The sequence below is a fragment of the Drosophila santomea genome, chromosome 3R (assembly GCF_016746245.2).
Source record: "Drosophila santomea strain STO CAGO 1482 chromosome 3R, Prin_Dsan_1.1, whole genome shotgun sequence".
In the NCBI taxonomy this organism is placed as follows: domain Eukaryota; kingdom Metazoa; phylum Arthropoda; class Insecta; order Diptera; family Drosophilidae; genus Drosophila; species Drosophila santomea.
Window position 1 is genome coordinate 22,840,947 of NC_053019.2, and position 13,608 is coordinate 22,854,554.

At 42.0% G+C, this 13,608-nt stretch overlaps 2 protein-coding genes across 4 annotated transcripts in view; both read left to right on the forward strand.

Moving 5' to 3' along the window:
- LOC120452470 (leucine-rich repeats and immunoglobulin-like domains protein 1) overlaps positions 1 to 13,608 on the forward strand; it is a 128,876-nt gene that overhangs the window by 16,664 nt on the left and 98,604 nt on the right. For both annotated transcript variants that reach the window (XM_039636707.1, XM_039636708.1), the window contains exon 2: positions 4,199 to 4,266. The gene's annotated coding sequence lies outside the window, so the exon portion shown is untranslated. The remainder of the gene's footprint in view (positions 1 to 4,198; positions 4,267 to 13,608) is intronic.
- LOC120452473 lies at positions 10,653 to 11,588 on the forward strand. Of its 2 annotated transcripts, none has more exons than XM_039636712.2 (4): positions 10,653 to 10,799; positions 10,872 to 11,051; positions 11,128 to 11,321; positions 11,403 to 11,588. In XM_039636712.2, exons 1-4 carry the CDS (start codon positions 10,749 to 10,751, stop codon positions 11,467 to 11,469), a joined length of 492 nt encoding a protein of 163 aa, XP_039492646.1. In that variant the 5' UTR covers positions 10,653 to 10,748; the 3' UTR covers positions 11,470 to 11,588. The 2 variants fall into 2 exon arrangements, with proteins under 2 accessions (XP_039492646.1, XP_039492647.1); XM_039636713.2 differs by having other exon boundaries at positions 10,692 to 10,816.

A 13,608-nucleotide genomic window follows, 5' to 3' on the forward strand; every position in this document is an offset into this window, starting at 1 on the left:
CTCAAACTTGTTTCTCCATTCAGCTACATAGCTTTGCCATAGCCGAAACTTAACTTAATTGAGAGCCATTTGAATAAGTTTTTTACTTTTTCAACTTTGCAGCGGCATAATTGCTTGGCTAGGTGAATTGAATTCGTTTTTGTTCTACAATTTTTTATTGAACTTTGTGCCTGCTTATGGGCAGCGATTACCCTCAAGGCTGCAAAAGGGGAAGCCGCAGGAAATAAAGGCGAGCGCAAGTAACTGGGCCAGAATGCTTATTGTGTGGGGCCGTTACTGAGTCCGAGGAAAGTCAGGTCCTTGCTGCAGGCGAAAAAGAAGAGAGGTGAAAGTCAGCTAATGGTAAATAACGATAAATAGCAAAAAAGGAGTGGAAAAGCGCCTTCGGCCAGAGGCAAAGTCAATGACGCACTCCGGGCACTTCAAGGCAGCAGCCTCATTGGTAGCTACAGCAAAAGCAAATTCTAGTGTGCTTAAAGCGTAAAATTGTTTGTTATAAAATTCAATTGCAGCTGCATTTTCCTTGTGCTGTTGTTCTTGTTGCCGTTGTTGCTGTAGTTGCTGCAGTTGCTGCAGTTGCTCTTGGCCAAATGCAATCAGCTGCATAAGAAATGCCAAAAGCTGCAACAGAAACAGCACGAAAAAAAAAGGAGGAAAGTTTCCAAGTTGAGTTGGCTACTTTTGTCTTGAACTGAGATTTGCCAAAGTATAAACTATAAGTATATCGGAGCCTTGGAAAAAACTTATGCACTTTTTTTTGCTGCATATCAAATGCTAAAATGCAATGAACAGCAGCAAAATATGAAATAAGCATATCGCACTTTCACAGAAAATTTTCAGCTTTAAATGTGAGTTCTCAGCTAACCAAGAATTGAGTCTATTTTAAATGCGTTATTTTAATTAAATTTCATAGTTGAAATAATTGGAAAGTTGATAACCAATTTAAGATATTCAATTACTAACTAGGTGTCGAAATGTATGAAATGAAAAGAGGCCTTCTACAATTTAAATGAAACATAGTACAGCATACTAGTTATTTCTACGGCCCCTTTTTTTAAGGTTTTGAATCACAATATTCAGGGGTCTATGACCTACCGAACAAGTATGTCTCTCCTCTGAATATGTTATGGCAATCCGCAAAAAACATGTGAGTGCGTTCCATCAGCGACTCATGTGGCATATTACCTTTAATGGGGACTACTTTGAGGTTGTTTTTACCGGGTTGGGCTGAGACACACACACGCAATCCACTCGAAGCCCACCCGCTGGCGTCATAAAAGTGCGTAACAAGCGGCAACAGGTTGCCAGGCTCCCTTGTCCTTCGTCCTTCGTTCTGAGTTCTTAGTCCTTCGTCCTCGCAACAAATTGCGCATATCAAATTTACGGAATTGTCGCAGCTCTTCCACCTCTTCTTCGTGTTCTACTGGAATTCCCGCCAAGCCTTGGCAAACTAATAGATTTCGTTGCCTTGGCGGCGCACTGGGGCACACACACTCGACTTTATGGCCAAAGTGTTGGGTAATGGGCTCAAATGGTAGGCGTTGTCAATGGATCTCTATAGTCTATAGGCAGCTAATGCCGCGTTTCAGGGCTCGTTGTCTATGCTTTTTTTTTGCGTTTTTTTTATAAGCGTTTCGCGTGACAGCGCCTGCATTTACATATCCTCGACATTAGAGCCGCCATATTAATGATTTTATAGTGTAATAACGCGTTATCACGCCGTCACTCACACTCGTGGGCTTATATGGCCAGGCGCATAGATATGGCTAATTCATTTGTTACTAGCTGTTTGCTTTTATTTCTCTCTCTCTTTTTTTATTTCTTTTTTTTTTTTTGATATTTTCCAAAAGCTTCATTTTGACAGTTTGCATTTTGATTGAGTTGTTTTCACATAATTCATGAGGACAGGCCAACGGAGCGTGTTTGCAAAATGCAAAACGATATGGTTATGGATATGGATTTTGTATGTGGCCTCGTTGTGGATTTCTGTGTCCATGTCTGGACATTAATAAACATTTGATTTGTGATTTGTTGCGCTACATTATGCAAATTGTTGTCGTGCATAAATTGCGCAAATTATTTTCAGTCTGCCGACTTAATTAAATGACAAATTCATTTTTTTGGCAAAGAAAACAAAGGACGACAATGCAGCGCCATTGGAGCTCTAATAAAGGCCATGAAATGAATAGAACTTAATGAGCCCGGTCGGCTTGCTTTTGAATACTGGACGAAATTTAATAAATCAATACAAAGTTAATATCTGGTATATATATAAATACGCAGTAAACAGCTGTGAGAACACTTTCAGCCGTTGGTAATTGCAAATCGAATGGTCATGGAATATACCTATATATATTGACATCATTTAAATATTTGGAACAATCAGCTAATTACGCGTGTGCTCCAAATATATGGACTTGATTTCAGATTAAATGCCAAAATAATTTGTTTGTATAATAAATGGTCTTAATTACCGCTACGGCTGGAATAGTTTGTTAATTACTCTTGCGTACTAGCCATAAAAACTATTAATAAACATATTTATCTCAATTTTTCATAAGAAAAGCACAGGACATGTGTCATTGTCTCTAATGGGATTTTATCTATTGAAGGAACTATGGCTGTCGATTTTTCACGTTGTCATGACATTTGTTTTAATCATCATTAAATCTGCTTTTAATTGCACTTTTGAATTGAAGGTTATACATTCATTCAGCGCCCAGTCTTCGCAGCAAATTTGTTGCAAAACAAGAAGAACTAGTTTGTGGAAAAGATAAACATCCTTTCATGGCATCCCTATCTTCATTCAATGGTCCACTTTCTCCTCTTTTGCGACGTTGCCTGGATACGATTGTCTGGATTGTTGCCTAATTCTTTTGGCTCCATTCAGTTGAGTCCGCTAATTGCTATAACTTCCACTTTCTGTCCGCTGCTCTCTCTCTCTCTTTGTGTATGTGTGTGTAAGTGAGGGCACTGTGTGTGTGAGAGAGTATCTGTGTGTGTTGATTGCGCTAAAATAAATGAGTTTTCATGCTAACCGAGCAAAAGTTGTGCCAATTATAGTGGCTCAAGGCCCGAGGCTGAGTTTCCCGGTATCGGTTTGAGTTTGCGGAAGGAGTCGCAGGATGAGGATACAACTCTCGCCGCTTGAAAAGTTTTCGCTTTTGTCTAATTTATATAATGCCATTGCCATTTAGCATAAGAAGCGAGTGAATTGCTTTACAAATTGAATGCAAATTTCCTCCTCTTCATTATACGTAATCATTCAGCCAAAACAAAAAATTCGCCTATCCCAAATAAGACGCGGCTTTTGAAGGTTCGCACAGAATACAGAATATTCGGGTTAGCAAAAGTGTACGAGTACTTGCAATTTTGATGCATGCATTTTGTGATTCGCGATTTTAGCATTAGTAAGACAGAGCTTGATTCGGAAGCTTGGCTGCGGGATTATTACGAAACATTTCTCGCTTTTAATCAGAATCTCGGCTGGCAGGATGATAAATGTTCGCTGGCACCCGGGGAAATCCAGGTCGTGGTCGAGGTAAAGAAATATTCATAATTCAATGTTTAAACCGCAATTCATGCTCTGTTTTTTTGGCATCCCCTTACACTTTTCCACCGGTTTTAGTATGACTCTCGGTTTGGGTGTCGGCTTCATTTTTCCCCTTTTTTTTTTTTTGCTTGGCAGCCATTCACATTAATATCGCTCTGCAGCTGGTGGCGATGGTGCTGCTGTGCAGCTTACCTAGGGGTAAACCTTAAAAACGCTTTTGCATTTTCATAAATGTTTGGCTTTTGCCTGGAAATACTCTCCTCCGCACTTCACTTCGCCGTTCGCCCCTTGACAGGCGAGTTGATCTGCATATTTCTGTTCAGCTCAGTTCAGTGCGGTTTTGTTTTCCGCGCGGCGGCCGACCGTTGACTGCTCTCCATCTACTTCCTGCAGGACATCCATCCTTTTATCCTTCGCTGCAATAAAATTGAAATTAATTTTTAGTGACTGCGGACGGTGGTCGTTGCTCCAGCGTGGTTTTTTCCACACAGCCCCGCGCAATTGAATTGCAATTCTTCTTGACGCCAAATATAAAATAAAGGGGTTGTGCCTCCACCATTCATAACATGCCATCACTTGCACACTAGCACTCAATTATTTATTTAATAATTGTACATTTATATTTAACCTCTTTGTCGTTTTTAGGCCACATGCCCTTGTCGTCGCATCGATTCGAATTAAAGCGGACGTCGGCCAAAACAAATAGCTATCAGGTAATTGAATTTTCGTTAATGTATTTACTTTTTACTATCAATTATTACACGCGACCATTTTCGACATTCAAATTGGGGGGGACATAATGAAGCGTTCTGCACTTAATATTCGCCGAATTAAAAGTGCATAGGCTTGGTTTTAATAATATACCACAAATATACAAGTATACATATGTGTTCATATCTAGATATGAATATATGTGCGCACATTTGTGTTTATGACGTTTGTGACTGACAAATAGGAGGTCGGGAATATTAACATGCTGCCATATTAAGTGTCTGCAAATCCATCCGTGTGTGTTTGTACAAAAGTGAATATTCATGTCAATGTCTGGTTTGTCATTGAGCCGATACCAAATGGATGCTGAGAGAAGAGAGCTGTCAGCTTACAAGGAAATACCATTTAATAAACTCATAAAATTCGATATGAAAACTGTGAAACTGTGAAACGCATTTTCCCCAAAAACTAATTGAATGATGGACTATCGACGTAATCAAAATCAATATCGATGGCATTGATCCATCTATCCATCTATCGAATGGCCCTTGGCAATGGCTAACCTTACCCTACTATATGTATATGGAAAGCTATTTTTTCGCAATTAGCTCAATTAGCCGACCACAAAACTTGGCCACAAGCCCTTCGACTTGGGCTTTGAAGTACTTAGTCCTCTGACTTATAAATGGCATTTTGCTCGGCCAACGGCTCTTGGACACTTGCCATTATTCATGGGGTCAGGAAATTGAAATGTTATGTGGCCTCTAAAGTATGCCCCAAAAATACCCCAAAAACGTGCTGGCCAAAAGGCTTGGAGGACTGGCCCAAATAAATTGCCAAAAGTGTCGTTTATCTTGCAAAACTGGTTTAGCGACGTGGCCCCAAACTTGCCCCTCGTCTTCACAGCTCTTAAGTGTAAAATGCTGAAATTTTCGGCTTTAATTAGGAGCAGCTGGTGGGTGAGCTGAACAGCTAACGCTAAAGTTTGGCCAAGTTTTCATCTCGTGTTTGCGCTTTTGACCAAAAAGGTCGTGAGCTTGGTTGATTGGCCAGTTGTTATTTCGCTGCTAATTGAAAACGTTTCCTTGAAAACCTAATTATGATTGCCGTTTAGCTTTTGATCTACTGTCAATTTCGCCATTGACTTTCCACTTTCAATGCGCTTATAACGAACTTACCCGAAAAGGAAAAATCGATTGCAATCGATTTAAGCCAAATTGGAACGGGCAGCGGCTGTCGTTTGTCCGGCAATTAATAAAATCTATGCAAATATTTTACTCCTTTGTCCGAGACACTTGAACAACAATCGGGCAAACAATCAATCAATCAATCATACAATCAATCCATCGATCAAGTGGGAGCGGCGGCGGCAGCAGAAATGAAATTTGGTCAAACACAAACAAGCCAGAAAACGTTGCTAAAGTGCAATTAAGGTTGAAAACTCAAGAGACGCTTAGGGAACACAGCAATTGAAAGTGGAGTCCAATTACTCGACGATGGAAAAAAAGACTCCCGACAATGTAAACTTCAATTCGCAATTGTATGAAATGCGATCCGATGCTTTAGAATGGCACAAAAAAAAGGGGAAAAAACTGTATGCAATCGGGTACATTGACTTCCATTGTGGATGGGGAAAAAGTGCGGATAAAAAGGAATGCTAATGAATTCGAAAGAATCGCACTCGGATCCCCCTGCTTATATGTATTTATGGAAACGCTCTGCTTAAGTGCCGCAATTATAATTCATGACAATCTCTTTAATTAGGAGCGCTGGATAAGCATAAATGTATAAATGTAGAAATGTTCATGGCGCAAGAAAACTAATGTCAAATGTCAGTTGCCATTTGTTCTGCTGCCCCAGGGGAAAAACTATTTACCATCTTTCTCATTTATTTTCACCTTCCGTTAGCTGCTTTCCTTTTGGCCTCAGGTACTTTAAAAAAAGACGGGTATATGCTTTTTGTTAAATACTTAAAGGTCCTAAATTAGAGCATAAGATAAATGCTCAGTAAATGCAGTTCTCCAATTGTATCTTGTATCTGTTCTGTGCATATATTTACTATGAAATATTTAAAATGAGTATCCTGTAGTCTTATATAGCACTTCCTTCCGCTTTCCCATGCTCTTCTCACTCACCTTTGTTTAAATGTGTTTTACAGTTTTACAGTTTTCCAGTTGATTTAGTACGCCGCAATGTTTTTATTAGTTGCGAAATATTTTCAGCTTGTGTTTTTTGCACTTTTCCATTGTCATTTCCATTTCTCTTCCGCTTTTCCTTTTCAATGGTCGGTTTGCTATTGTCGTTTGCGGTGCAATTAGTTGTTGTTTCTGTGGTTATTTATTTAATTTCTTATTTTGCCAGTATTTGTGGCAACCATTAATGCCGATTCCAGTTGGTTTGCTGCGTATTTTTGTTGCCATTTGCTGTTTGCACTAATTAAGCTTAGCATTTGACCATTAATCAAATTAGATTTGTGCGTTTTGCCCGCTCGCCTCCTGTTGCTCTCATAATTTTTGGGGTTCGTGGGACTCTGGCGAATGCCAGGATGTCTGAGGAGTTGTCTGAGTGGGATGGCAGACACTTAATTAAAAGATTACTTGTTAAAACTTTTTGGCAGAAAACTTAATGTGAGAACACAGCCGTCTGAGTGGCGGAGAGGGGCAGTTGGTACAGAGAGCGCAATGTTTGCTAAAGAACTTTAAATAAATAAAAGGAAATTGCAAAGCAAACACATTTGGGCACAAACACTCACGCAAGCACAGACTTTCACTCACAAACTCTCACACACTCGCTTTTGAACACTTTTGCACATTGTAGACAAAATGGCAAACGTTGAACTTTGATGATTTATAGCCGGAGCATGGGCTACATACAAATATAGTATGCCTTATATACATACATATATATACATACATATATGTAGCTATGCTCAACAGCATTCTTTGTAGCCACTCAAACTCCGACTTCGCACACAAACACTAAACTCTCAGTTAGCTACACTCTGCTACAGAGTTTCGCATTTAATTTACTACGTGTCACGCATACGCATGCAACTTGACAAATACATGTAGTGGGTGGAGTGGAAAAGCTGTGGCGGAAAAATCTAGAAAAATCCCACTACATTCGTACAGAAGTCGTCGAGTTGTTGACTAGGTAAGATGCTCGATTACGACCAACTCTGCGGCTTTATTTGAAGTCTTTGATTATGTTTTGAGAGTGAGCCGCAAATTACGGTAAACACAAACAAGCCTTTGGTCTTCACTTCCGGTTCCTGCCCCACAACCACCCGCTTTTAATGCACTTCACAGGCACTCCGAAAGTTACTCCTGTAGGTTCTTTTGAATCCGTTTTTGGGGCCGTCTGGTTGGGGGGCAAACAAAATTCCAAAGTTTAATTTAACGTTAATAATGTTATTTGTGAATTTTTATTTATTCTCTTGCTATGCATATATAAATATTTTTTAATACCGTCGTGTCGCATGTGTCATTATACCAAAGAGCACACACACACACACATGCACATATACACACAGAGAAAATAAAGAAAAAAATTATGTTCACAGAGTTTTAGCTGGCTGCCAACTTTGAACTCAAAGCCACTCACACAGATTCATTTAATTATCAACTTTACTTTGTGCCCCCCGTGTGTGTGTGTGCTCGCGTTTGAGTGTGTGGATTTAATTGGTTTTTGATAAAAGTCACCTAAGCATGTTAATTAATGTGGCTTTGACTTTGAATGCATTTAGCTCCGGAATGCAGGTGGCAGGGGTATTAACTTCTGTTAAGCTCAAATTCGCCCATGTTCCTACTTTTTAGCCCCCCCTGCCGCTCATCCTCTTGAGAATCCAGGACATCTAATCGGATACGAGCAATGGCAAACAACGCGAAGTGTGCAAATATTTTTTTATTTTCCAGTTCTCAAACGCAAACATACGGCAAAAAGTTTTTCCCCCGCTTTCTCACACCCCAAAAGTCGGGCTTTCTACTCAGCTCAACTTAAATAAATAAATTGTTTGGCTGCATCAAGGATACGTATACGCAGTGTGGCAGCATGTCAACACAATAAATGCGAATGAAAATTGCAGCAAAGTTTTGTTATTTTTGGCACATGATTCCCGACAGGAAGTGGCGGTCTGCGGGGATGGGGGTGGGATGTGGAGTGTGGGGCATGTAATGCACAAAAAATAAGACCCCCGTGACCAAGTTGCACCACTGAAACAGCAACTGCAAAATAATTAAATTCCAACAAGCAAGTTATAGACCCAAGTCTTTTTGCCTGGTTCTTGTTGTGTCTTACGACTCTAATTTCATGCAAAATGCTCTGAGCCTCTCGCCCTTTCATCCAGGGGCGTACTCTTGATTTTTCAAAGGGGCTCACAAAATATACTCTATTTAATAATGATTATATAGAATAAAGATGGATATGGCCTACAATTTTATTAATGAGAAAGCAAAGGACTTTGCATGCGCAAAAGCTAAGAAGTTTATGTTAAGAACGGTTGCATCTTCTTATGGGCTTAAACATCCCCCCTTTCGCACGCCACTGGAGGGCGTGTTCCTGAAGGCACTGAAAGTTATGCCCTCAACTTATTGCCGCTTTCCGCATTGCTTTTGTTTCGCCAGCGAGCCGTGTGTTTGTAGTTCGGTTGGGTTTCTTACGGCTTACGGCTTGTCAGTGGCTCAGTGGCTCGGTGGCTCAGTGGCTCACTGGAGCACTGCTGGGAATCATTTCGTTTGGTCCTGGTCCTGCTGCTGCAGTTTTCTTGCGCATGCCGGAAGGAAATGAGCAAAAATGACAAAGTTAACGGATGTGCACAAAACACAACGCACTACGACTCACACACAGAGTCACACACATACTCAGCTGCACTTCGCCCACCAATATATACCGTCCTTCCTATTTTGTCCTTTTCCTTCGTCCTTTCCTCCGACGCTTGTCCTGCTTTGGGCCTGCCCAATGCACTTGCACAGGATCAGGATATGTGTGCGGAAAGTACGACAATTTTACATGCATTTGATTTATGTTTCGCCAGCTCTCTGACTCTTGCAACTTTTGCCATGCCACACCGTCCTTGTCATTGGTCCAACTCCCCTGGTGAAAATGCCCCCCCGATTTTCACTGCCAACCCCACAAGTAAGCAAATCATAGCCTACATTTCCGCTGTTGTTTATTCGAGAACATTTCTCTTTCTCCTGCTGCTGAAGCTGCCGGCTCCTTTTTGGCCGCTTTGGGGAGTTCACTTCACTTCGCATCGCATCTCTATCTCCATCTCCATCTCCATCTGGAGTCGAAAGTTTTTTGTCTTTGCAACATTTTTCCATAAATTTCACCGAAAAGGCGAAACGATGTCATGTTTGGCTAATATGCAATTGTCGCAACAAAGCTGGCAAAATTTATGCCACTCGGGAGAGTTGTCCGCCCACCCAGCAATTGACTTGGCAAGCTATCGATCACATTTTCCTTTTAAGAAATTAACCATTTTTTTTGCTCAATCAATGCTTAACCAAAGCTAGCTTGGTTTATATAGAAGAGGGCTGAGTACCTTTTGAAATGCCAACAAATTGAATTATATTATATTAGCCGCCCACTTTTTTCCGCTTGTTTTGTGTTCGGTTTGCTTTCGTTTGTTTTTGTCCCCTTTTGTTGGTTCACGTTTTGAAAATTTCATTTATCAACGCTATTTCCATTGCTCGATCCCAGTTGGCGTTCCGAAAGGAAACCCCAATGCTACCCGTACCTTCTAACTGGCGGCTGCCCCTCGGCCATCCCGTGTCAACAGGCAATTATTATAAAAGCCTGGAGTGGGTGGGTGGCTAGCCGGTTATGGGACTACTCTTGGGTACTTGGCCACTTGGGCACTTGGGTCCGAGTTCCATGGGTTTGGCTTAGGGTCCGGTTCGGTCAGGTACTACGCTAAATGCTTCGCCACTGAAAAATGTGGCTTTAAATTGCATGAAATCATCGCCACATTCCACAAGTAATGAAATTAGTGCAAACAAAGCAACAAATGCGTGGCGGGGCAACGACTCTGGCACTCAACAAGCGCTATCGAGGCCAATTAGATTAGCTGGGCCAAAACGAAATGAAAAACGCCACAAATAAACGGCGGAGCAACAGAAAATAAAATAATAAAATGTTGCTGCCAAGCGGATGAACGGATACTGTGCTGTTGCGGTGTACCATTTCGTAAAGTCACGGAAAAATCCATTCCACAAATGGGTAACATGAATAAAGCATATACGGAGCAAGCAGTGTGCCCAAAGCGGCATGATATTGTAATCCAGATAAGTTGGTCACACTGACTGAATTGGGTTTTCTTAATAACTTGTACATTGCTGCTACGTCCTTTGCCATCTCCACCCAAATTCAAAGCACAATCGAAGAGAACGAAAACGTTTTCCGTTTTTCCTTTTTAATCCACCCTTAGCAAATGGCAAATTTGATTTTACTGTCAATGAGTTGAACAAAATTTCTGGTTACCATTATGAGCTTCCCCTTTCGTGTGGTGAACTTTGTGCTGCAGTTGCTAACGGCGGTGACTACTACAACTGAGTACTTGCAGTGCAATGGGGTAACGTGGTAACATCTCTCTGCCTTTGTCCATCAGGTCCTGGAGGTTGTGGCCCTAGGTCTGCTCATCCGTATCCTATCCACGCACTGTGTCCTGGGCGAGGAGTACGGCATATCAGTGTGGATGTACACCTTCATCCTGCCCGCCGCCGCCTGTCAGAGCGTGGTGCTCGTCATATTCCGGCTATGCTGCACCACCGTGGGCCTCGATCCAATTGTGCGTACACATACATTTTCTGGTTTTCGGGAGCGTTTTTGGGCGATGATGAATGCTCAACGAGTGTGTTTTACAGGCGATGACGTTCAATTTCGCCAGCGGCTTCCTGTGCCTAGGAAGCGCACTTACCCTCCTCGTTTCGATGTTCGAGCATTGCGGCAACGAATTCGCATTCATATTCTATATGTCGAGCGCCTTTGGCGTAATTGCTGGGGTCCTGCATTTGCTGAATGCCTGCGTGTGCAACGTTTACATACCCCTCGGCGAATGGTATTTATTGATTAATAGCATGTCGGACTTGGCCGATTGGCCCAATACTTCTCAATACTTGTCCTGAACCCACGCCCACAGGTCATATCTGAAACCCTCGAAGCGGGCAAGGAGAAAGGATTTAAAAAACCCTCGTCGCAGAAGCTAAAGTAATGTTCACTGGATGTTTGTGCATATCTTAAGTATTTCTTATATTGGTTGTATTGCTACATTTGATTTAGCTACTTACGGCTCATCAATTATTAAATTTATTGTTGCTTACCAAAATGTTCAAGTGAGAAAGACTAAAGTTTAATGCACTCAATACTTATGGGAAATTGTAATAGCATGCGATTGTATTAATTGACAACTTGCTGTCAGTTGGCTTGAGCTCAAGTCGACTTTTATTCCTCCTCAAGCGACTGCGACTGCCAGACAGTGAAAAGGAAAACAGTTTAGCCGTACAAACGCCGAATTTCCCCCAGACAAACCCAAAAAACCCACCGAAGTTCAACAGGACTCTTTGTGTCGATTGTTTGTTTGTTATTGTTATTTGTTATCGTTTCGCTGGGCGGGTCGGTCTTGGCCCGGTCTTTTCGTCTGGCCAGCGGTCATAATCAATGGCATTTGGCGACCTTTGCGTGCTAATGGCTTAAATGCTTAGGCCAGTGTCGACAGCATTCACAATGCCATGAGAAAACTGTTTGATTGGTATTCGGAATCGTAATAAGGGGCCTTTGCTTTGGGCGACTTTCATTTGCTCAGCCAGAAATCAATAAATTGCCCTCAAAGCGCGCAAAGTCCTTTTGAGTAGTATCGATAATAGTTGCATTCGCATAATGAAGAGGATGTGTATATGAATGTGTATATGTAGCAGGACTCACACTTCAATCAATGCGGTGTGACAAACATGGAATTTTATTCGCTATGCGCATATTCATAAGCATAAGAGATTTGCGTGTTGCAATGGCAATCAAATGGAGAGACAGCCCCCTCTGCTACTACCACCCCCCCCTCTTTTGGCCAACTGACAATCACTAATACATGCAATCAAAAGGACTGCCAGCAAATGAATAGCGAACGAACTGCAACTGCTGTCATGTAAATCTTTGAGATGAGAATGCTGTTGCCACTGCTGCTGCTGATGCTGCTGCTGATGATGATGATGATAGTGGAATATGGGTACGGTGTCACTCAATTGCCGGCATTGCTGCTGATGAATGCAAACTAGCTGACAACTTTACACCCAGAGCGCACAGATTCAGATTCACAATCTGATTCAGAGCTATATGTATAGAGTGTATCTTTAGAGTGACGTTGGATTGCCAGGGCTGCTCGTTTCATTTGATGACTTTGATGGGCCGGGAAAAGCGCATAAATGTTATAGCGATGCAACCCACCACCCCCACAACCAACACCACCCAACTTGCTTATCAATCCCACCCACCTGCATCCTCCCCCGTGAAGAGAATCACGTGAAATGCCAGCAAAAGATTTTACGGCACAAGGACCATAATGAAGCCCATCGCATGCACAACCATTTGCCGCACTTAATTAAATACTTCCTCGCTTGATTAACTGCTGCGCTTCTCACCTGGCTGATTGGAGGCACTTGGTGGCTTAATTAGAGTGCCGTCGGATGTCATAAATGCCGAAGCAGCTCGATATCCAGTGTAGATATCCCCAGCAAGGCAAAGCGCTTTTGTCTGCTAGATAAAATGTTTGCTAAAACAAATGACAATGGGTAGCGGGTATATACAAATGTAAAAATATTTGGCACTCCAAAGTGCTGCCAGACAAATACGACAAACGTTGAAGAGTCATTTACTACGAGTGCCGGAGCAATGCAGCAGCAACAAAAGCAGTAGTTTTACAAACAATAAAAACAAAAAAAAAAACGAAAACGAAAACACTCTGTTGAAAAATGGCGGCAAATGCAGGCGGCTAACGAAAGCAAACGAAGGCAAACGCAGCCAGCATTACGTATACGCCGTGTGTGCCAGCGTCGTCCAAACAAAGAACTGCTGGATGATGAGCAGGCAATCGGAATGAAACCAAGCACTAGAAGTGACTAACAGAAGGAGTGATTCAGGGGGCAAAAGCCGGGAGATGGACTGACTGACTGTCAGCTCAACTGGGGATGGAGATGGTGAGATGGTGATGGCGAGATGGTGATGGCGAGATGGCAATGGCGATGGCGATGCGGAATGAAAAAGGGAACCCAAAGCGGCACAGAATGGGGTTGACTTCTCGCTGGCGTTGACGACAATTGCACAATTCATAATAGCCAACATGACACCACACCAGT